This window comes from Saccostrea echinata, unplaced genomic scaffold, assembly GCF_033153115.1.
Source record: "Saccostrea echinata isolate AGI-Se365-2 ecotype Australia unplaced genomic scaffold, CSIRO_AGI_Sech_v1 ptg000061l, whole genome shotgun sequence".
Taxonomy (NCBI): Eukaryota; Metazoa; Mollusca; class Bivalvia; order Ostreida; family Ostreidae; genus Saccostrea; species Saccostrea echinata.
Window position 1 is genome coordinate 1,367,359 of NW_026889810.1, and position 26,019 is coordinate 1,393,377.

Here is a 26,019-nt window from a genome sequence, read left to right on the forward strand (position 1 = left end):
GAGAACCCACTGATAAACAAAAACAAACATAACAATGCTTTTTCCACCTTGACCCAATATGACCATTTTACCTGCTGTACCCAACTACTATATACATAATACAACATTGATCAGTTTTTGAGTTGTAGTACACTCAGTGTTCTTAAGGACTTAAGAATTTCATGCATACAACCCTGTTCCCACCTCTGGAATTTCCGGGGGGCATGATTTATGCCCTGTTTACAGATAGGAATTGTGTGTAGTATTTTTTTTAAAGATCGATCAGTGTTAGGTATTTTCACCTACTTCATTAGTAAGGGAGGCTGTTGCAGACAAAAACTAAATCATGTCTCAATATTGCCTCACAAAAGTTTTGTTACCTGCTAATTTATCGATTAATTCAATAATTAATAAATCTTTTACAGTCCATTGAAAATTTGACTTGAATCTAAGTATCTTTCATGATCCTGGGGCCAGGAACTTTAAGTGATCGAATTTTGATTGATTGTATGTTGTTTAACGTCCCATTCGAGAATTTTTCACTCACATAGAAACGTCACCATATACCGGTGAAGGGCTTCAAATTTTGACCTTTACTCGGCACTCCGGGCCAGGAACTTCAAGTGATCGAATTTTGATCGAGCAGTGAGGGATCTTTATCGTGCCAACGCCTGCTGTGACACGGGGCCTCGGTTTTTATGGTCTCATCCGAAGGACCCGCAACTTTCACTTCAAAGTGCTGAGCGCATGGCGAAGGAACAGTTGCTACCCATTTTTTATCGACTTGGGTCAGTCGTGTCCGAGATTCGAACTCACGACCTCCCAATCACGAAGCGAGCGCTCTACCGACTGAGCTATCGTGAACAGTGATCGAATTTTGAGTCATCTAGAAGTACCTGTGTAAAGAAAGAAAATAAACTTGTAAACATCAATTCACATATATTAAAATGCTGAATGTACCATTGCACTACACTGTTGTAATATTATGTGTTGCCTTTAAGAGATAATTCAAATTTCAGAGCAGAGCAATGTTACAATGATTTTAGTCATTGTTCAGTTACTTCCGTGTTTGACACTTGCTCAGGCTTACGGTAAGATTTAGAGATATCTTATTTTTTTCTTTCAATAACGGATAAAGGTGTACATATATATATTTTAAAGCATTACATTTATGAATTCTATACATAATGTCTAACATGTCTATAACATAAAAAAAGCTATATACAGTTGTTTTTAGATAATACTAGACTTTGACCCGTGCGTGCACGGGTTGACATTGTTATGAATGCATCCATGTGCATATCGGACATTTACAAAATAGATACATCGACACATTCATATTGTAAGGTATTTTTTAAATAAACAATGAATGTTAATATAATTCTTTTTTTTTGTTTTTTGTTTTTTTTTTTGTTGTTTTGTTTTGTTTTGTTTTGTTTTTTTTTTAATTGTTGCGTAACGGCGTAGCGTAGAATGGGTTTGACCACCAGTTAGCTATAAATCAAGTCTTGAGTTCGAATCACGCCGGAGCTTATATAAATTTCACCCTTCCAAACAAATTTAATAAAAGAAATTATGGATGTTCATTGAAAATATGACAACAGCAAAGAGTTGAGCACACCTCTGATACATATCAAGCAAAGTAATGAAATGAAGAAATGTGCTAAGCTGGTATTTTTACACAATCAGTTATTAAAGTAAAGGTGTAAAAAATTTTGTAACAATTTTAACACTGCAGGTCTCAACTTGTTCAAAATATGACCTCAACAATAAAAGAGTTAAGCACGGCTAATACATATACTTTATATATACACAAGTAATAGACAGGTATATAATCTGTAAAAGACTGTCTGTTTTGATAAAAATTAATGTAATATCCTTGAATTAGTACATAGAAAAAGTAATAAAAATAGAAGCTTAATTGAGAAAAAATAAAAACAAATTGGTAATCTTCAACTACCAATGATGTTTAAAATATATAAAACAAAAGACAGTATTCTTCCGATTTATCGGTATTAAAGGCCAAAAATTCGAGTCTATAATTTTTATATAGTAGTTATTATTGTAATTTTTGGCGGAAAAAGAATGCCTACTTCATTAAGATGTGATTCTAACTGGAGTTGTAACCCCCCCCCCTTTCAGTTCCCCTCAAAAAAAGCATAAAAGAAAGGAGGGATAAAATAAATTGGGTAGTTACATTAATGTTGCTCCTACGATCATGAGCTTTTTGCCTCCGTTGAGATGGCCAGAGATATAAATAACATATAATAAATGTATCTCCGAGATGGCGAATGATTACCCACGTGGCCACAATATCATATTTGTATCGATATAAACTCAGAAACGATTACGATAATACAAATATAGGCGTCAGAAGCAAATTGAAAGTGGGGTGGCTATTTGAAAGTTGGGGGGGGCTATACCAACGAAAAAAGGTAAGCCCCAATTTTCAATGCCTATATTATGTCTATCTTTCCAAAAAAAGGGGGGCTAAGCCCCCCTAGCCCCCCCCCCCCCCGGTTCCGACCCCATGACAAATATGTGTAAATTTTCATTGGAAATTTGCTATATATTCTGTTCATATATATTACTGATTTCTTATTAGAGAAATTATACAATAAAAAATATATATCTACTTAGTATTTACTTTTGTCTTCTCTGATTTGAACACACTCTCCACCAACGGCTCATACATTCGTGTATGAGAGAGAAAGAACGACAACTCTGCAAGTGAGATCGATTTGAACACCGTGATTTAGCGTGAATGTAATGCGCACGCGCAAGATTGTAAAATCCAAAAAACCCAGATGATTTCCGGAATTTTTTGAGGAATTTTCGTTGATTATTAATAAGCGAAGCTTAATTGAGAAAAAATAAAAACAAATTGGTAATCTTCAAGTACCAATGATGTTTAAAATATATCAAACAAAAGACAGTACTCTTCCGATTTATCGGTATTAAAGGCCAAAAATTCGAGTCTATTATTTTTATATAGTAGTATAGATTAAAACGTAACTGGTAAGCAAAATAAATAAAGAAAGCTAGAATTAAGATTGAAATATTTAAAATTTTAAAGTCAAATATGGAGAAAAGATTTTGAAAAACAAAAATTTATATTGATATGGTTTACAATACGCTGTTTATTTATCGTTTCTTTTCATACTTAATTTTCATTCACAAATTTTACAAACAAAGACAAAAAATATTCTTGAAGAATTTGCAAGGAATATTGGTTTATGAGAAAAATCATATTTACTGCGCATTTTTTGTATTATGCACCAATAAATTTAGCATTAGGGAGATCCTGCCTGGCAGGAGAGCAGCCTTCAATGATGGAACACAGGTGAAATCTGATTAATGTGTACTTATCAATACCCAAGGATAAATCTATGCAGTTTAAAAATAGGTCCTTTATTCTGTTCATAAGTCAATTTAGCTCTCGGGAAACCGGCCTGGCAGAAGAACAATTATCAAGGTACGGAAATAGAATGGGGAGCAGCGAAGGCAGTGGATGGACACTTTTCTGACCGCTCAGCAGGAGGAAATCAGTGTACAATATCAGATGGACAACAGACAGCAGAGTGGAGAGTAGATCTAGAGAGAGTGGTCAGCATCAGTTATATCAACATCTACTACAGGACTGATAATGCACCTAGTTAGTTTGAAATCAATTTAAAATATTTCTACTCATTATTATTATTATTATTATTATTATTATGGCACTATTACATACAGAATAATGCCGACACATTTTAAATACAATTTAAATTGTATGTTTTATTTAAATAAAATAAAAACGTCATTTTTCTGGAGAAAAAAATATAATGAGATTTGAGTTGTACCATCTCAACAGACGGCATGCAAAGTTGAATTATTCTTTTATCTGATATTTAAACAAATAACTGTAACTATAGACAGTGTGATTGAATTATAAACACTTGACTCGATACCAAGTGAAAAAAAACCACGAAACGTAAAAACTTAAAACGGTCATGGTCATGAAATGAGTTTTCAATAAGACATAGTACTTATACTCACTATATTTAAATGATGATATATATTTTTAACAGAATTACAAACATCAAGATGTACATTTAATGCATACTTGACATCAATTCATAGATTTTTTAATGATGATTTTCAAAAAAGGCATATATATATTGGTTTGAATTTTATATGATAAGCAGAAGTAAGCTACTACATATACACAGTGCTTGACTGAGAACCAGAGAAAAAAGTCTAAGAATGCATTCACTAGACAAAATTGGTAATGTGCCACTCATCATTTTCATATGTAAACTAAACTTTTTCTTAATATGCACAAAATTGGTAATGTGCCACTCATCATTTTCATATGTAAACTAAACTTTTTCTTAATATGCACGAGTAAGTGCAGTATTCCATTTTGCCTATTGCAGTCGAATTTTTTAATACCCTCAAGTGGCCAACTTTCCAAAGCCGATTATGCACGGTTTAGGCACTGACATGAAATTGGTGGTAGCCAATGGTGGTTAGTGAGGTTGTAACAGCGATGTCATGCCTCTCTCGTAGATAGCGTGAAATATATAATAAACGTAGTCACCCGGTGCTACGGAGTCCCTGTCCGGCCCACCACAGTTAGAAACAAAAGGTACAAACTTGCAATAGTCGTGGAGTGAATACTGTATGTGTATTTAATAAAGCGGGCTTCATATTTCATGATTACGCCAACTACTCCAAACCCATTAATTGCGCTAAATTTTGAAAACGCAAATTTCTGTACACGTACAGTAGTAGTCAACACAGTGGCCACGAAAGAAGACAGTTTTGTATTTATTGAACCAACGGCATCTTCTTTTTTTAACTTAAAGAAACAACAATTTTTAAATTGTTTTTATCTTTTAAAAAATCTCTTCAGAGGAACATACTATAGACATCATACGACTCCTTTTCATGTTTTTTTCTATGGTCAAATACCGCATACCCGTTAACTTTTTTTTTCTGAGTTATTAAATTTACAAATGCAAGCCAAAAAAAAAAAATAAATAACAAAAACAAAAACAAAAAGAAAAAACATCTTTTTTTTCAATTCCAAAAAGGGTAAGCGTTATATTGATGCATTTTTTTGGAATGGCTGCATTTCACATTTACATTTAACATTGTATTCATTTATTAAATTGGGCATTTAAATGTTTTACTTTAAGCTTTGGTAATATTTTTATACAGAAAATACGTCTTAAGGACAGATGATACAAACAAATTTCTTAAAAAATTCTAAGAAATAACAACTAAACCATGTTTTTATAAAGTGAAATGAATATTAACCGTCCAGATTTTAATTTTTATTCAAGGTTTCACAATTATGTCCAACAAAGCGTTGGAAATTTGTACAGATTTATGATGACAGCAAACGGGTAGAATAGTGAACATCGTTAAAGTCTACAATTGCTTAATAATTTAGTAATTTGATATTTCTATCATTTACAAAATATATAGGTCCAAAAATATATATCAGTCCAGGCATCCAATTTTTGTTCCTATTCCTATGCAAAGGTCAATTTATTTTTTTTTTTTTTTTACATATTTAAACTCCGTTAATTTAAAATATTTATCTCTGTTCGTATCAGACAGGAAAAAGAACAGAATATTTTATCTGAAAAATGACATTTTGTCTTTTTGATTTCATTACATAAAGATTAAACAAGAACATAGAATTCCGTTGCAAGTTTTATTAAATCAAAAGCCTTTTCACATATAGCTATTAAATTTCATTTTAGGTCCTGGGGCCTACTACGGTCGATTTGCTGGATTTTTCCTCTACGTTTCTAATACCACTCTTAAGGACGATGGCTATCTTTGTTTCCATGAGATACAAACAGTAGACGGTACACCAACAGAGAACCAGACAATAAGCTGTCCTGTACATGGACGTTATGTTATATACTACAACGAGAGGAGGGCGGGCGTGACGTATCCAAGTTATTACTCTCAATATGTATACAGTGAATTGTGTGAATTGGAAGTTTATGGTAAGTTGAAAACCTTCTTAGTGATTTGAAGACAGGAAATTCCAATTACGAGTGTTAAATGACTTCGTTTTCTCATTAATTGAAAATAACATATTGTTTCAATATTTAATTGACTTTAAACAGGATGCCCTAACCAAGGATATAACGGAGAATATTGTAACCAATCATGTCCCCAGAACTGTCAGGAGTCAAGATGTAACATCACCACAGGATATTGCCTGAGTTGTATGCCGGGATATAAAGGTCCTCTGTGTAATCAAAGTAAGTGAATTATAAAACATTTTACATTTAGCACAGATTAAACATTGACAGATTGCAAGAAGGATACTTGACTAAGTGATTGTATAATTCAACTAATATCATTCTGTCTTCTCTTATAACTTTGCCAGTGGATTTAAAACATCAATCCATCATAATTTGTCTCACTGTCTCTAATTCATAGCTTGTGATGACGGAACATATGGACTTGAGTGTACTTATTTGTGTGGTAACTGTAGTGACGGAGAAACCTGTCACCATGTCAACGGCACGTGTCTTAATGGGTGCAATGACGGGGTGGAGGGGCAGGAATGTCAAAATGGTGAGTCTGATTTTTTTTGGAAACTGTAGAAAGTATTGTTCTTCCGCCTTTCTTCAAGTCAATTTTTAGATCATCTGAGTCACTCAGGTGACCTATTGCTATCTGTTTTCGTCCGTCGTCGTGCGTCGTGTGTTAACATTTGAACATTTTCAGCTTCTCCTCTGAAACCGCTGAACCAATTTCAGCCAATTTTAGCATATGGCATCTGTGTGTGAAGGGGAACAAAATTTGTGAATTTCATGGCCCCTGCCCCCCTGGGGCGTGAGAAGTGTGGCTAAAACCACCAAAATTAATGCAATCTTTAAAAATCTTCTTCTTTACTCCTGGACATCAAGCAGTCAAACTGTTGGCATGATTGTAATTAGCATTGAGCCCTCTACCAAAATTGTGAAATTCATGGCCCCAGGGTCAGGGGTTCTGGTGCTAGGGTGGGGCTATATAGATCATATAGTGAAAAGTGCATTATTTCTTTGAAAATCTTCTTCTCTACTCCTGGGTATTATTGAAACAAATTGAAAACATAGTTATGATAAGCAAGAGTGACTCTACCAAAATTGTGAAATTCATGGCCCCAGGGTCAGGGGTCTGGTGCTAGGGTGAGGCTATATAGATCATATATTGAAAGTGCATTATTTCTTTGAAAATCTTCTTCTCTACTCTTGGGTATTATTGAAACAAATTGAATACATAGTTATGATAAGCAAGAGTGACTCTACCAAATTTGTGAAATTCATGGCCCCAGGGTCAAGGGTTCTCGTGCTAGGGCGGGGCTATATAGATCATATAGTGAAAGTGCATTATTTCTTTGAAAATCTTCTCTACTCCTGGGTATTATTGAAACAAATTAAATACATAGTTATGATAAGTAAGAGTGACTCTACCAAAATTGTGAAATCCATGGCCCCAGGGTCAGGGGTCCTGGTGCTAGGGAGGGGGGGGGGGGCTATATAGATCATATAGTGAAAGTGCATTATTTCTTTGAAAATCTTCTTCTCTACTCCTGGGTATTATTTAAACAAACTTGTACAAAGTACATTGTAATGATATGCAAGGATGCCCCTTCCAAAATTGTGAATTTCATGGCCCCAGGATCAAGGGTTCTTGTGAAAAAGGGGGGTTCTATTGATTATGTAGTGATAAAGCAAAATTTCTTTGAAACTATTCTTTTCTGCTTCTGGTTAAAAAGAAAAGAAGCTAAGTATATGGTTATGATAAGCAAGAATGCTTCTTCCAGAATAGTGAATTGCATGACCCCTGGGTCAGATGTGCTGGTATAAGGGTGGGCTCTTGATAATATAGTGAAAATGCATTAATTCTATCAAATAATCCTGTTGGCTCCTTAGTGTTACGCAGATAAGCAAAGTGATTACTTATGATGAGCAAACCTCTGGTCCCAGGGTGAGTGGTTCTGGTGTTTCTCGGTGGGGAGGGAGGGGGGGGGGGCTCTATTGATAATATAGTGAATCTGTAATAAAAATGCATTATTTCTTTAAAAATCTTCTCTGCACCTGGCATATCAGAGGCAAAAAGAGTAAAAGTTTTAATAAGGAAGGGTATTTTTACCAGATTTTTGAACATCTGGACCATTTGGTCAAGTGTTCTGGTCCTGGCCAAGGCTCTATTAATTGGTATTCTACTGAGAGGAGTTATTTCCCTTTGCCATTTACTTTTGATAATTAATCATTGCAAATGATATACTTGAAAGGTTAATAGAATGTGAGAATTATGGAAGAATTTTTATTGTATAAAACAAAAAGTACTTCCATACTTTTAATGATCAGGTGGACTTGTAAGTAATAGATAAATAAAAATGAGACAAAAATAACTTGTCTTATTAAATGTTCATCAAAGACCAAGAGAGGCCAATGTAAAAAATTTCAACAAGGAATAAAAATGGTACAGAAGCACCGATAATTTGTTAATGTACTATATGGTGAAAGTGATAAATGGGGAACAGATTAGAACCTAATTTATGAACTGTTAATGAATACTAGACTAATTATTTTGTTGATCCTGATCACCCTATTTTTCTTGCTTTTGGTCAACAAAGCTTCACTTTCAGTTCATTTTATACTCTATGGATCCTCTAAATTGTTGTGATATACTCAGTTGACCGTTAAGGCCCTTGTGCCTCTTTTTGAAATTTAGAATTTTAAATATGTTTATATTGATAAAGACACTCATATGAATTTTCACAAAATATAATTTATGTAGCAAAACAAAGAAAGACAATTCTATAATTTTGGTAAAACATGTGTAATTCACTGTAAAAATCAAGGGAAAACGGAAAGTATCTTAAAACATGTTTATTCCCTATAAAAAAAATAGAACCTCTTTATATGGTTTATGGATTGTTATACATATATAACAATTCTAATTCATACCCAAGCTTTTGTTTTACGTACTGGGTGGGGGATGTATATGTCTACAGACAACAACATAAAAGCGAAAATGTTCATTTTAATACCAATTTCAAAAAGAATTAAACTACAGAATTGCACTCTATCTTAAGTGCTAAATTTTACATGAGCTAAAACTACGGAAAGATTCAAGATCATTTATCCATATCCATGGGGATCTGAAAACCGATAATGTTTTAAATTCTAATTCCAATGGATAACATCGTCTACCACTCTTATAAAGAGTTATAATAAAGGACAATTAACTATTTGGCACTGGTACATGTATTAAAATATTTAATAAATTACTATTAAAATAATTAATAATTTACTATTCCACTCTTCTTTGCATTCAATAAAAAATGTTGAATTAATTCAATAATAAATGTTGAATTAATTCAATAAACGTAAACGTAGTTGTAAATCGAGAGTTAATTATGCTCCTTAATAGCCGACCTGTTTTTAAATTCCTATGAAGCAGAATTTATTTAATTTTATTAATTATCAATAGTTACTTCCATCTATACATTGTTTAGATATATCACAGTGAACTTCAATTTAAAGACACCATAGAGTCTTTCACATCCGTTTCAATTTTCGATGTTTTAATGACTAAAGACGACAAGGGCCAACTCACAACTAAACTGTATGACAAACGAGATGACGTCAGCTTTTCCACCGTCAGCATGTAGTAATTTCCCGCTATCATATCTCCCAGTTCGATACTCAAGAGCAATGCTCCGAGTACGATAAATTCTTAAACCGAGGCAGACTACTGACAGATAAGTTGATGTTACACGGATTTCAACAATCTCGTTTAAAGTTGGCATTTCGAAACTTCTATGGTCGTTATAATGACTTTGTTAGCAAATAAAACCTATCATTGTGGCTGATGTGTATCATACCAATTGTTAGGTCTCTGTTTTTATACTGAATTTGACTTTGAATGTTCCATCTACCTCATCAATACATAGGGCTCACGGCGGGTGTGACCACTCAACAGGGGATGCTTACCCCCATTTACCCTGTTCACAGACTTGTATTGTTCATTGACTTTTTGAGATCGATCTGTTCGTTAGTTTCAGTAAATGTTCCAGTAAATGTTCTACCAAACCCCTCTTTACTCCTCACTTTAATATTTACAGCAGTAAAGGAGAACTTCAGGGTCATGTTTAACAATATATTTTAGAAGTGGCGTAAATCAGATACTTAAAAATTGCAAGTAACTTTTAGAAAATTTGAAATCACAAATCTTTCCCAAAATCAATAACATCAAAATGTAAGACTATTCAACAATTTATACAACCATTCTCCACGAAAATTTTAAAGTTCAGACTTTTGATATCATAGCTGCTTTTTTTTTTTTTTTTTTTTAAAAAATGGCACTCGTAAGTATACTTACGAGGTGTGATTAAAAAGTTCACGAACTAATTGAATTACTTCCATAAAAGAATAAAATTAGGTTTCAGTGTTCATTATTTTTTAAAATAGTACTCCTCGATGTTAATTCACATCTGCCTTTGTTCTGCCCATGCGCAAATCACGTGATCCAGGCGGTCACGTGACATGCTCCGTAGCTTTCTTTTCACAGAAGCTAAAAGCTTTTTTCTTATATTCTTGATCATTGCGCATGCGTGAGGCTAATGGCTGGTGCTTTTTCAGTGGTGGTGAAAATGTGACTATTTGCTTAGTTTCTGATCTTAAGCAGAGTAGTTGTAAGTATATGCTTGAAATTGTGAACAATTAGAAACAATGAAATCAGTATGAGTGGTGAAAATAAACGCCGACTTTCTTCTGATGGTAAAACACCCAAGCCTTTGTCCAAGACTACCAAAATGTCTGACCAAGATAGCATGAATGGTCATCAGAGTGAATCTTCCGAAATGTTAGATCGTATGACAGTTATTGCTCAGACAGTAGAAAGGCTGCAGAAAGGTCAGATTACATTGCAATCGATGTTAGAGAGTAAGCTTGATAAATTTCGTAATGATTTCATGGCCAACATCGATGAAAAATTTAAAGCTATAAAAAGTGACATTGACCTAGAACTTGCAGTACACACAAAAGAAATAGAATCATTGTCACAGTCTATTGACTCTTTGTTAGAAACTCGAACACTCTCACACAGCTGATCAGTCGTCGCATTCACCTTGGCATGTAAACAATGCGAATCCTCTGGATGACCCAGATCTTACAGTTATAGCAACGAATGTAAAGTTTGACGAAAGTGAGAACATACTTCAAGTTGCTCGCGATCTAATAAATCATCTTGATGAGAGTGCAAACGTACTGGCCGCTACCCGTCTTAATAGTAGAGCACGAGGAAAACCGGGTCTCGTTAAGATTGCAGTCTCATCGCTGAATGAAAAGATAGCCATTTTACGTGAAAAACGTAAACTCCGGGATGTAGAGGATTATAAAACTGTGTTTATTCGATCAAGTAAATCACATACAGAGAGGCTGATTGAACTGAACGCTCGTACGCTGCTCAATGAGCTACCCCACGGTAACCAATTCCGTATTACATCTAATGGTCGAATCATAAAGAAAAATCAGGCAGCAGACCAAGAACGACAGGAACACGATTAGGGAAATTCCCGACCCATCGACACTCTACGTATTGGACATTTGAATGTGTGTGCGTGGACTCGGGCTAATAATGCACTAAGATCTGAAATAATAAAACATTTAAACTGTGATATTATTAGTCTAAATGAAACTCACTTATTAGATAAAGATGTGATTGACTTGAAAGACTATGGATATATATGGATAGGTTTTAATCGTACACAAACTCATATCCATGCCCCGAAGGGATCGGGTGGTGTCGGCATTTAACTAAATCCAGCTTATACAAAGCTTACAATGTTGAAATAATTGACCAATCATACGAGGGTATATTGGATGTGAAATATACAAATAAACTCAGAGACTTCACGTTTATTGTGTATTCTTTGTATTTGCCTCCTGAGAACTCGCCCTAGGGTCGCGACACCACATCTTTTTTCTCGCATCTTTTGACACAAGTATATCCGCACTGTGAAGTTGATGCTATTGTTTTATGTGGGGATTTGAATGCTCGTACTGGAAATATCCAAGAAATTAATGACTGTTTCGATAAGATTCCTTCTCGTCTATCTATTGATAAAACTCAAAATCAACATGGTAAATCACTTTTAGAATTCTTAAACGATAGTTGATGTTGTATTTTGAATGGTCGTTTTGGTGACGAATCGAAGGAATGTACGTGTTATTCAACCCCTGGACACTCAGTTGTAGACTATATCTGCATTCCTCATGAAAACTTCTCACTGAAATTTTTAAATGCATGGAATGACGATCTCCAAAAAGTCCCAAAACTTAGAACCTACCGAGCCGTAAAGATTGATTTTCAAACTGAGAAATATGTAACAATGGATATTCCATAGTGTCATCGTTCTATACTTGCTCAATTTAGATGTGGTGTATTACCTATTAGAATAGAAACAGGACGGTATAAAGGGGGGGGGGGGGCTTTATCTGATAGACTCTGTACTCTATGTTCTTCAAATAGTGTAGAAGATGAATGCCACTTTTTCCTTCATTGTACATCATATTCAAATTTTAGAGCAATCTTTTTTACCAGTATTGGATTTAAACCAACTTCATTTGATATAAATATGTCAGATTTAGACAAAACCAAATTTCTTTGAGTAAATTTCCCAAGACAAATCGGAAAATTCATATACTCAGCATATACTTACAGACAGTCTATTATTTATAATAAACGCAATGCGTAATATCACAGTATTCTTATTGAATGTTATATTGTTAAAAAGTGACATATAGGCCCGAGGAGCCGGGTGTTTAAATTCCTATTATATGTGTATTTGTTGACAGTTGTTGTAATTGTACATAACACATATCACTATAATAAACCATTTACTTACTTACTTACTTACTTACTCCTTATATTTCTTACCATGCAAGTTATTTTTTATAACAAGAACAGTCCATTTGTCAGAAATGGCCAAATCTCGGCAATAGGATGCGTGGATAAGGATATCCTTTCCCAGAATGAGCATGGTGACCATCATAACCCGAGTCCTCTGTCTTGGGAGCGTCGTTTTCCCAATGTGGATAAAATATGGGCGCCTTCTCTTTTGATCATATCTGACATGTTTAAAGTCTAAAGTAAACGATATTTTAGGTATTTGATAATTATATTATTGTTAAAATATTCAACTTTTTTTCAAACTGTAACTTTGCGATCTTTCGTAACAAATTGCTCAACTAAGGACACATCTCCTCCCAAGCTTGCTTTCACTGGGCAACAGAACAAACATCATTTTAACCATCTTCCTTCCTTCACTAAAACAATCAATCCAATTAATGATCGAACTTCTAGCAAGTCTTTTGTCTTCAAAAACCTTGTACAAATAATTATATGCTATTGCAAAGGGATTTCCAAAATATACGTTAAACTTTACAGCCCTTCGTTGCTAGAGTACGACTGAGTCAACCATTTTTTGTCACATGTCACCTTCCTATTGACGTCATTTTCACATTGTGACGTCACAAACATGGAAAAAAAACATTACATATCACCTGCTATTTATAGAAAGTGTGTATGACTATATGTGTGCCAAATTTCCTCCTGATCTGAATTGTGGTTTTGTAAATATAGAGATAGTTCGCGAACTTTTTGATCACCCCTCGTACCTTGTCATTGATCTTTTGTAAAATTATTTTTTTAAATATACTCTGATTGTACAACACAGTACTCTGAGGTTGATATTAATAAGATGCTTGAGTTCTTGATTGAGAAAATTCATGTAGTTTTTGGAGATTAGGTCTTCCAACAATCTGTTGGAATTCCCATGGGTACCAATTGCCCCCCCCCCCTTTATTAGATCTATCTTTGTATACATATGAAGCAGAATTAATTCAAAAATGTTTACATGTAAAGAAGAAAACCTAACTTGACATTTAGATATATCGACAACATATTATCAATTAACAATAGTTACTTCCATTTAAATGTCGACTCGATCAGTGAGCTTGAAATAAAAGATGCAACACAGTCTAATACAGAGTCTAACACATCTGTCTTATATTTGGATATTTTACTAGAAAAAGACATTAATGAATGGTAACCTAACAACACAGCTTTATGACAAATGTGATGACTTCAATTTTTCTTCGTCAACCTCCCTTTCAATGTACTTGTGTAGCGATATACCCTTATCACCTGCATATGGGGTTTTTGTCTCCCTGTTGATTCGATAGGCAAGAGCATGCTCTGCGTATGAACAATTTCTTAAACGAGGCAAGCGATTGACAAACAAGTTGATGAAGCAAGGATATCAATAATCTCATTTGAAGTCATTATTTCGCAAGTTTAATGGTCGATACAATGACCTTGTCAGCAAATACAACCCACCATTAAGTCAAAGGCTAACTGATGTTTTTCATACCAATTGTTACGCCATTATTTACACACTGAGTTTTCTACGGATTTTTCTATTTTCCCGATCATAACAAGGAGCACACGGAGGGTGTGACCGGTTGGCGGGGGATGCTCACTCCTCCATAGTGCGTAGTTTATACAGTTTTTTTTAAAATCCACGTTAAATTATCAGTCTGTCTTTTGGTTCTTTAATCTAATCAATTTTATTTGTTTCCCAGTTTAATGTTTTAATAAACGTATTTATGACAATGACATATTGATATGTAATAAAGAATTGGTTAGCTTAATCAGAGGCTTTAGAAATGTGATTTTCCGAATACATATATTGTACTTTCTGCCAAATAAATAGTAGTGCTTATATAAATATGCGTAGAACAATCCCTAAAATAAAATACTATAGGTAACTATACCTCACTAAAGTATCAAAGTTTTCACTATAGTAAATCAATGTTTTTACTAATGATAAATACTTTTTTCAACGATTTTCAAATTATAATATTTCATTTTCCTTAAAACTAAAATGCAATTTTCTTTATATTTAAAGGAAATAGTACTTGTATATCCACATATTATTTCAAAAAAAATTACATCATTGGTGTGTAATTAATGTGATTCTAAGACCCTAAATCGGAAAAAGTTACAGAGTAAAGTTTCACGGCAAATCGAAGTATTTATAAGTATAGTTAACAATAGTAAATTTTAGTTAGGGATGTTGAGCAAATAATGAATTGAAAATCATGTAATAAAAATTAAGAACTGAATTAAGGTTAACAAAGAGCTATTACTTGTGAGCTAAAATTCTGATTCCTCCTACAGGAGTTTCTTTTCTTTTTTTCTTTCTTTTTCTTTTTTTTTTTTTTTAAAATTCAGCATGTCAGCCAGGATATTATGGGAAGAATTGTAGATATGAATGCAGTGATAACTGTGGTGTACCAAACAGATGTGACAGGTTTACTGGAGAGTGTGAAAGAGAGTGTCAACGGGGATGGTATGGAACACTTTGTGACAAAAGTATATATTTATTTGTATATCATTCATTTAATTATTGATACTTGTCTGTTTTTAAAGATGACAGAAATTTAAAAATTGGAAAATCTAAAAACAAACAAGCATGATTAGCTATTCAAATTTCATGAATACTATTACATATTATTATGCTTCCTGTCAATTTGCCTCTATATAATCATTACCCAACTATTATCGCATAGTGTTCAAAAGATTTATAAAGCATAAGCATACCATGCTGAAATAGTGCACGGCTTCTTTTTCTGAAGAAAATCCGACTGCGCCCACGCCGGAGATCGAACTCACGACCCCGAGATTGTCAGTCCGACGCGCTACCTATTACGTCATAGACGCCGTTATCTAAAATACTGTTGTATAATATATATAACTTAACTTCAAATATTTTATACTTAAAGAAAAAAAAAACCAAATTACTTTTTTTAAATAGTTTCTAGAAATTTTTCCCCCTATACTCAACTAAATTTCTTTGAAACTATCTGTACTTTATACCTAAATGCATGAAACATTCAAAATTAAAAAAAAAAAAGGTTATGACGTACATGTAGCACAGCGTGACCTCATAATAGGGGTGTACTAATATGAATGTAGGAGGTGATTGATTGATTGATTGATTAGGGTTTAACGCCGAGTTGGCAATATTTCAGCCATATTTCGGCGGAACATTAATTCTATATGACCGGTTTTGAAAGATTTTTGGTTTCTCTGGCGGCCCCCAGTGAGCCTACTCTTTTCCGAAAACCAGAGAAACGATCTTTTGCGTGCCAAGGGGGTTGCAATCCTTGACACGGGGCACCATTTAACGTCCCATCCGACGGACTTAAAAATTTAAAAATATTTTAAAATTTTAAAATAAAACTCTCTCTGTGTTTATCAAAAATTAATTACATTGTGTACCTTTAGATTTTACTGTAAAAATCAGTTTAATGTAAATAATCTATAACTGCATTAACATTAACATTTGTAAACAGTTCACGCATCGTTCGTACATTATTGAAAAGTCTACTTCGAATAGGCGAAAAATCAGAACATTCTAAAAGAATATGAATTATAGTAAGCGGACAGTCACAGGATATACATTGATGAAACATTGGAAATGGAGAAAATATTGTCTTTTTCATACAACAGTCATGCAGCTAGGATAAGGCTGTCCGAAGACTTAAAATGCACTAAAACATATAGTTTTAATTGGGCTGAGATTCCAATTTCTAACTTTTGTATTTATGAACAGCCAACTTGCGAAGAGTGTTTTATCAGGTATCAAAATAACATAGGGTGAATTCACCATGCATCGGACACCCTCGCACTTCAACAAGTTCTAGCGATATCGCTAACGACCGAATATTATCATAATGAAACTTAACATGTATCATGTGGTTAAAATATAATTTTTTGACACAACCGTGTGCTATTTATTGAGAAAATATCATTAAAACCCGATTTTTACGAAATAAGTCAAAATTCACCATGGATCGGACAATATTCACCATGCATCGGACACACGATATTTAAACAAGAAAAAAATCATACCTTGATCTCGGTGCTTTAAAATTAATGATATCGAAACATTTTTATCTTTTATTTAAAAATTAACCTTTTAGTTAAATTTGAATGACTATTTTGATCCACACATGTGTTGCATCACATCGCCTTAGAAAGGCCTTACAATGCTAGTAATATGGCAACTCGTGTCCGATGCATGGTTAACTCACCCTATTTTTCTGATGTCACATGATGTCGGTGATCACGTGACGGTCACTTATAATATTTCCGAAAGTTGCACAAAAATCGCCTTGGCATAAGTGATAAACAAAATTATTGTGAACTTTTTGTTATATGAATCAATAAATCATATCGTATTGTATATATAAAGTGCTGGGGGAAATACTAAATGTTATTTATATAGTAAATATTTCATGAAAACTTCATCTTAAGCACAGATATGAGGGTATTTTCCACTCATTATAGCAATTTATACAAAATAAGGCTAAAAATTAAATTATCCCCCAGCAAGATTCAATTAGAGAACATACTACGCTTGTAGATTCACACAGAATATCTTCAATTTATCTTTGTTAATCACTTGTGCCAGTCTAATTTATACACTCTGTCTGCGGACGTGTAACGGGGAGCATTTTACATTGTACTTTTTGTTATCATGTAAATGCGCTGTATCTCAGACAAGAGAGAGAATCACCATGTCAATGCAAGTATTCACCATTATACTGAAGCTTATGAACAGTCCAGACCCTGAATTCAACATCAACGTATAATACTTTATACATGTCGTAAGACAGGAGTGTAAAATTTATGACACTTTCCCCGTCATGTCAGCTTAAGTTTGCAGTAATATGACGTCATATGCTATTATGAAGTAATATCTAGGTAGTTCGAAGAAGTTAAAACTGTTGTTGCACTGTGTTATTTTACGGACAGCCTTATCCTAGCCGCGCAGCATAATAATAATAACAATGGTGTTGTACCTTGCATGCACTATGCTTAAATAGTAGTCATGGTTTGACACATAGTGCACTCGCCTCCGGCTCGTGCACCACGTGTCAAACCATGACTACTATTTAGGCAAATGCATGCAAAGTACAACACTTATATAATTTCAGCATGTTTGCCGGGATACTATGGCAGGGACTGTAGATATAGATGCAGTGATAACTGTGCCATACACAATAGATGTAACAGGTTTACTGGGGAGTGTGACGGGGGATGTCAGCCGGGATGGAAAGAGCCACGATGTATCAAGGGTACGTTTGTGTACGTTGGGGATTATCAATTATTTAAAAGGGACAGTCTTTAAAAACTAATTAATGCAATGATTGGTGCAGAATATTCAAACTAAAGCACTGGTTGTAAGTATTGGTAAATACAGAGTACATTTATTTCCATAAATTCCAGTGCTATCAAAGTCTCTATTACCAACCTCTGATTACATTGTTCTATTTAGTAAATAACATTAACATACAATATTTAGCAGAGTGTGAGGACGGGTTGTATGGTGTTATTTGCAACCAGACCTGTGGCCACTGTTTCAATAATACACAATGCCACTATATCAATGGGACTTGCTTCGAAGGCTGTTCGTCCGGTTACGAGGGACCTCTTTGTGTAAATGGTAATGAAAGTAATTAAAAATTTAAATCGTTTTATCAGAAAACGTCATTTTGAACACATATTCCTCAATTTAAAATGTGTTTTCTGTAATAGATCGGATTTTTTTTTTGGAAATATTTTTTTAGCTTGTAGACGAAGGTTTTGGGGTCTCAATTGTAAAGAGACCTGTAGCACAGAGTGTGTCAGCCAGACATGTCATCACAAGTCGGGAGTCTGTTTGTCCCCAGTTCAGGTGAAGTATCAAGTGAATACAAAAATCAAGTTGCAAAATGTATATATGACTGAAATTACATTTCAGAGGTCTATCTTTGATGTTTGTTACTTACTTACTAAGAAAAAATATAGGTTTGATCTATCTTCTAGAGAGCCAGACGAACCTGAGCCTATACACAATTTAAAGACACATACATATTACCGTGCAATATGAAATCTTATAAATGAATTATTTTACCAAGGACCATAATGTGGAGAACAAGATATTGACTTGGTTTGACGACACCAATATTATACAAATATTGACTGGGGTTGAGGGCAACATTGATTATGTTAGCTTCCAAGGGATGAAATATTGCCCGACGAAGAGCTGAGGGCAGTATGTTCGTCTCGATTGAGGACGCTATCCTAATCAATGATGTCCGAAAACACAGTCAATATTGTTTTGTTATAAGAAACATTGCAAATCAATTAAATAGTAATTTGTAATTTTAAAAAGGTTATCTGCATTTTGATTGTAGACTTAGCTAGTACTAGCAAAATTTGCAATGATTGTGTTACTTGTTTTTTATATTGTGACGTCATGTTTCTTGGAATTTGCGACGGTATCACAACATCACAATAAGTCAATGTACTACTCAGAATCCAAATCAATAAAAATGTGGGAAAACTCTCTTTGCCGGGCAATAGTGAAAAACAAATGACCGTCAATATTTTTGGAGGGGGTTATATCAATTATGTTGAGAATATAGAGAATATTCTTTACTGATTATCACAAAGCCGGATATAAATTCTCACCTGCTGGGTCTTATAAACTAACCTGAGCTCAAGTTAGCTCTTCTGATCAAAGAGTGTCAAGCATTTGTCATCTGTCGTGTGTTAAACAATTAAATGCTGTCTTTGGTTGTTAGTACGGAAATTAATGTCGCAGCTGTTGCAGAAAAAATACATAACCCGCGTAAGCGTGTATGTGTATGTCATTGTACGCATAACTGATGGAACAGTCGTTGCTTAAGAAATCTGTGCATGTGGCCTGTTTAGTGTTGTTTACTGACTGATTAACGGCAATGGTTTTTATAAGAAATAAAGGAATTAATATGAAGTGGATGTAAATATTTGTCTGTAAACTTTTAACATTTTCGATTTCTCAAGAACCACTGGGCCAATTTTAACCAACTTGACACAAAGCATCCTTTGGTGAAGGGGATTCTTGTTTGTTCAAATATAGGGTTATACCCTCTTTCAAAGGGAGATAATTTAAAATTAGTGAAAATTTAATGACATCTTTTTAAAATCTTCTTTTCAATATGCACTGTGAAGGAAAAGCTGCAACTTTTGTGAAAACTTCATTACATAGTTTAGATTCACATTTGTTTAAATCATGACCAAAGGGGCTAGGGCGAGGCCACAATAGGCGATTAAATTTTACATAGGAATATATAGGTAGAATCTTTAAAAATCTTCTTAAGAACAGCAAGGCCATGATTAATCAAATATTGAAACAATCTCAGGTAGTGTAGATTTACATAAGAACATATATGAATAATCTGTAAAATTGTTGTTTTGAACAACAGTTACTACATTATTAGTCATATTTTCAAGGAAACATTCTCAGTTAGTGTAAATTCATTTTTGTTCAAATCATGGTAGGGTGGGACCACAATGGGCAATGAAAGTTTTACATAGGAATATATGGGAAGAATCTTCAAGAAAATTCTGGTGAAGAACAGCCACGATTAGTCCTTTTTATATGCTTACGTCCTAAGGTAGTGAAAATGCAGGGTGTTTTTTTTTTTTCAAATCATGCGCCCTGAGGCCAAAATGGGCGATCAAAGATCTACGAAGGAACACATAAGGAAATTCTTTAAAATCTTCTCAAGAAATCAAAGCCAAATTTACATGGAAACATCGTCAGGTAGTGTAGATTCAACTTTGTGCAAATCCTTTCGGTCAAACCGCGAGAGGTCGAGTGGGGTCACAATAGGAAATCGAAGTTTTACATCGGAATATATAGTCCAATATCTTTGAAATTCTTTAGGCAATGCGGAAGCTAGTAGTTTGACGTTTGTTCAAATCATGCTCCCTCCCTATTCTCCCATCGGGGGGGGGGGGGTTAGAGTGGCAACACTAAACTTCTTTTAAACTTTTCAATACCATACAGATTCTGCTTTTCTCCACTCTATGTGCCCAGGTGATTTATATGTATTGTCAATTAACAATGGCTATTTCCATTCTTATGTCGATAAGATATATCCTGGTGAGCTTGAGATAAAAGATACCACAGAGTCTGACACATCTGTTTCATATTTGGATATTTCACTTGAAAAAAGACGTTAATGGTAATCTAACAACCAAGCTTTATGATAAACGTGATGACTTTAACTTTTCAATCGTCAACTTCCCTTACTTATGCAGCAATATACCTTCATCACCTGCATACGGGGTATATATATCTCTCAGTTGATTCGATATGCAAGAGCATACTCTACGTATGTACAATTTCTAAAACGAGGCAAATTATTGACAAACAAGTTGATGAAACAAGAATATCAGCTGTCTCGTTTAAAGTCATCATTTCGTAAGTTCTATGGTCGATACAATGACCTTGTCAGCAAATATAATTTATCATTGAGTCAAATGCTGACTGACGTTTTTCATACTAATTGTTAGGCCATTATTTACACACTGAATTGTCGACGGATTTTTCCGTTATTTCCCGATCATGACAAGGAGCACACAGCGGGTGGGACCGGTCGGCAGGGGATGCTCACTCCTCCATGGCACCTGATCCAACCTCTGATGTTTGAAGGTCCGTGTTTGCTCTGCTCCTATTTTGTATTGTTTAATGGACCTTTGAGCTTGAATACTGTTCGTTATCTCCATATATTTCATGCTATATGACCCATGGAACAATTACTAACAAACGTATGTGTTTTATATTGTTTAAGACCAATAAAAATAAACAAACCTATAGATTAATAACAGTGAAATAACTTTATTTTTCTCTGTGAAATATTTTCTCTAGCCATCTCGTTTTTTACTTATTACTTGACTGAAAAAGACACTAACTTAAAATTAAATAAAAGTATTGCCAAAAAGGTAACGACGCGGATATATGGGTTTCTTTCAAAATTGAGAAAATGATTTTTTTTCTAATTGTAAGTTTTTAATTGTAAATAGCGAATGGTATACATGTTACATCATTTATCTGCCATGTTGTTCATATACATGTATTGCTCCTTGCCTTCAACAGAAATGTAGTCGGCAGCTGCATGACGCTTGTTATCAAATTACAGGATGTCGTTCTTGTCCGTGGCAACAGAAAGATATAGCAAACAGTTACGTGTCATGTTAATTGATATACATGTAATGTATCAGTTTGAGGGGTATATATACATGTATTTTAAATCTACCTGTCAAAGCTGCATCTATTTTAATTAAATAAGACTTTTTACAGACATGGAAAATAAATATGTTATTTCATGGTTTTGCCTCCCCCCCCCCCCAAAAAAAAGGATACCGCATACAGGGTTACTTTGGGGCCAAAATTTTCCTTACAGTGTATTAAAGTGTACATATATAGCCAGCTGATACAATTGTTGATTTACCCAAAATATGTTCACTCCTCCAGATTTAGTGCACATATATATAAAATTTAACATCTCCCCGATCTTGTCAATTTTATAAAAAGAAGCACAAGTTTTGATTACGTACAAAAAGTACTAAAGCTTCCATTTATTTAATGTCAGTGTCACTTAATATTTACGTGTCACTTAATATTTACAGACACAGAGGAAGACTGACACATGTAACTCTTACTACATAACTATCATTATATGCGTTGTTGCTTCTCTTTTTATTGTCTTCTCCGGAATTTTTCTACACTTTTTTATTCGGAGAAAAAATCAGAGTGAGTACACATTTTTATGTTTGAAGTCAACGTAATGTTTTCAAAAAGGAGTGAAAGAGGTTGATTTTTATTAGCTGATTGATTTTTTAATTGAACCAAAGTTTGTAAGATAATATGTTTAAATATATTTACTTCTTTACAGATAAATGGACGGAAATACAAAGATTCGAAAATAATTCTTACGAACTTCCAACTGTCCATATTGGAGGTATAGGTGAACATATTTAGACAGTTCATCTTTCTGACCAATCAGATAACGGCTGATTTAAACCAACTAAAATAGAGAAAACACGTTCTTTTAAAAAAAATTTACTCAAATGACTTTTATAGCAAAAGATGTAGTAAATTCAATGAACATTTAGGAAAAATACAGCTGAACGATTTCTCATTTGAATTTTGAAGGCTCAAATTTAGTATGAAAAGAAAATAAATTTAAAAAAACGACCTTATAAGGCTGCGATCCTGTCTTTAAGCATTAAGCTTATGACATTACTTTTGAAACTAATATGAAAGATATTAATATTTTTACCTGAGACCCAGAATATTTTTTTCAACGTCATGAATAGGAAATTAACATGACCTTCTCTCCGTTTTTTCAAATCTGGTATGCATTGCATGTTGCAAGTATACATTGTATGTTGATTAAAGCATTTGTCTTCATTACTTCATTTTACTCTACTGGCGGAGTTAAGCACCTTCCCATTTTCAGTTAATAGTACATACAACATGCATTCAACATGCCTAAATCCGGAACATGAACAGGTCTACTTTGCCTTGTTTTAAGAGTTACGTTTGAACACTCTTCAATACCAACAATGTGAATAAAACATCAACATTTAATTTTACAATATTATGAGAAGGTTTTATTTTAATCCTTATTGACTGCACCTTATTACATATAATAATGTGTTGTTCTTTTCTGAGATGAATACCTTATTCCATACTATTCATCTAATTTCTAAAGGTTTTGTGTCAAACATTCTCTTTAAGAAAAATGTAAAACCATGTGTACTTATTGTTTCTATTTGGTTTTGTGGTGGGTAGTACAAATGCTGTTTTCTGATCGGTCAGAAAAACATTAAGTTAATTATGAAGTCTATTTGTTACAATTCTTAGTTATTGTTCTTTTCTTCCTTATCTAAAAATCGCCAAGACCTGTTAAATGATCTACACCATTGACAAATGCGAAGTCAGCTTTCAAATTCACTAACACGGTCAATCGTCAATAATATTACAATTTATAAATACTATTAATCATAAAAAAATGAAAGGTATTAGTAAATATATGAAACAGTTTTTTAAAAATATATGTTTTGCTTTCTGTTATTTTCAGATCAACCTAGGGAGGACGAAAGGTATACATTGTTAAATTCACTTGTGAATTAAAAAACATAGCACATGATAACACTGATAAACTATATTTAATTTGTTTCAATTTTTTACAGGATTACCTCCCCCTATGCAAAGCTGGAAGACCATGATAGATTTAACACTTACGAAGACCTTTAACAATCCCCGAAGAGATAAAATTATGAAAAAAATCCTTTTATAAAAGTTTTATGTCTAAAATTGATTGTGTTGTCATTGTTTTTCTTACTTGTTTAACATCGTTGTTTCCTCCTCTAAGGTTAGTTTGGAGTAGTTCAAAGTTGTAATTTATTATTTTTTGTTACAGTTACAGTAATAGCTTTTACCTTGCAGCGAAGCAAAGAATTACCTGAACTTAAAAGAAGTTATAAACATCAATATAAGATGTAATATGTGCAAACAGAAAATTAATCTTGAAATTATCGTTTACTTATTATAATATAATACAAGTCTTACGTTGATGAGATGAGAATCGTGTGAGATATTTATCCGCTTTATGTATTTGATGATACTTAATCCCAAAACAAACCAAGAATCATCATATTTATATGTATTTAACAAGAAATTTAATTTTTGTCCGTCAGATGATTTAGATATAATGTAACAAACAACTCACTATATATATGTCGTTGAATTATTCTTTAATCACCATTTATGGCTTGTCATGTTTTTTTTGTTTTTTTTTTGGTCTGTTTTTTCCCATTCACTTGCAATTTTTTCAGCGACAACTGAAACTAACAATAAAGAGAACATTTTTAGAGGTTGAAAGCTTATTCTAAATGAATCGACATCATCAGAAGATAGTATATGTACATATATGTAGAAAGAAGTTGATGACTATTTTTAAATCTATTCAACTATGGTTTGGTAGTGTCAGCTTTTTCAAAAAAAAAAAATCACAGTGTTTGAATTTATATATACGATAATTTTGAATATAAGCATTGACTACACTGATTCAATAAATAGTTAAAATAAATAAAACAAACCTGAATATTGACTATCCTCGCAATTGTAAGTGACAAAGGTTTGCAACAGGATTCACTTATAACGTTTCATTCACTTTCAGTTGTCATTCACTGCCTCGCAGGAAACACTGAGCTAATAATGAAATATCATAGAAATATATTTTTAGGGTTAATCCTGTTTAATTCCTACCTGAGAAAAATCATTATTGTTAAAAAGTGATATCTATGGAAGCATATGAAATTATAAAAATGTTAAAAAGTATAAGGAAAGGAGCACAACGCCCATTTGATCCAATTGTATTGTATTTTATTTTTCAAAAATCCGTTCAGTATATCTGATGTTTTCCTATATATTACGCATAATAAACGTCGGGGTATCGGCGTACTCTTTTGCCCGCGGCTGTAATTTTATAGGCTCAGGGTGTTCTTCAAATTCTAATTATATCTAAATATAAATATCCTCTTAAGCACATGGAATTTCTGCATGTCCCTGTTTAATGCTTTGCTTACAGGTCTGTATTATTTGTAGGTTTTCTGAGATCGACCATTTGCTTGTTTTCCTAAACTTTTTCATTAGACTGTGGAATTGAAAAGTCCCCAATTTATTTTTTCCCTAATTTTTCGACCGTCACCAGTAAAAGTTTTCAATTTGAGGATCGCATTCGATCTATTGACTGACTTAGAAATTCAATTCATCTGATCTACCAAATAATATGGACACTTCAATTATTTCTATAGAAGCTGGTGTAACCACATCGTTTGCATAAATCCTCCCACACTACTGAATTAAATTTATTGATACTTTCATAGAATCTTTATCATGCAGTACCACTGTTACCTCCTAATTTACTTTCTGATTAGACTCATATATCAGGATTCTAATAGCAAAACATTGACCCATTTCTTATCCTCAATTCCTCCCATATCACTGAATAAAATTTAATGATACAAGTACTTTCTCATAATCTTCAGTGCAATTAAGCACCTACTACTTTATGT

General features: G+C 33.5%; 1 protein-coding gene across 1 annotated transcript; it reads left to right on the top strand.

The window, feature by feature from the left end:
• The first annotated feature begins 1,015 nt into the window (after positions 1-1,015).
• LOC133175164 (angiopoietin-1 receptor-like) lies at positions 1,016-24,196 on the top strand. The gene is made up of 9 exons (XM_061310281.1): positions 1,016-1,070; positions 3,407-3,634; positions 4,170-4,188; positions 5,752-5,987; positions 6,111-6,248; positions 6,430-6,567; positions 18,057-18,197; positions 24,021-24,042; positions 24,133-24,196. Exons 1-9 carry the CDS (start codon positions 1,016-1,018, stop codon positions 24,194-24,196), a joined length of 1,041 nt encoding a protein of 346 aa, XP_061166265.1.
• The last annotated feature ends 1,823 nt before the right edge of the window (positions 24,197-26,019 follow it).

Bases quoted from the DNA above. Each gene is read 5' to 3' on its own strand.
- LOC133175164 (XM_061310281.1), top strand. From the start codon at position 1,016: ATGATTTTAGTCATTGTTCAGTTACTTCCGTGTTTGACACTTGCTCAG. The intron at 1,071-3,406 runs GTAAGATTTAGA...TCTGTTCATAAG, and splicing joins GACACTTGCTCAGGCTTACG to TCAATTTAGCTCTCGGGAAA. The intron at 5,988-6,110 runs GTAAGTTGAAAA...GACTTTAAACAG, and splicing joins GTGTGAATTGGAAGTTTATG to GATGCCCTAACCAAGGATAT.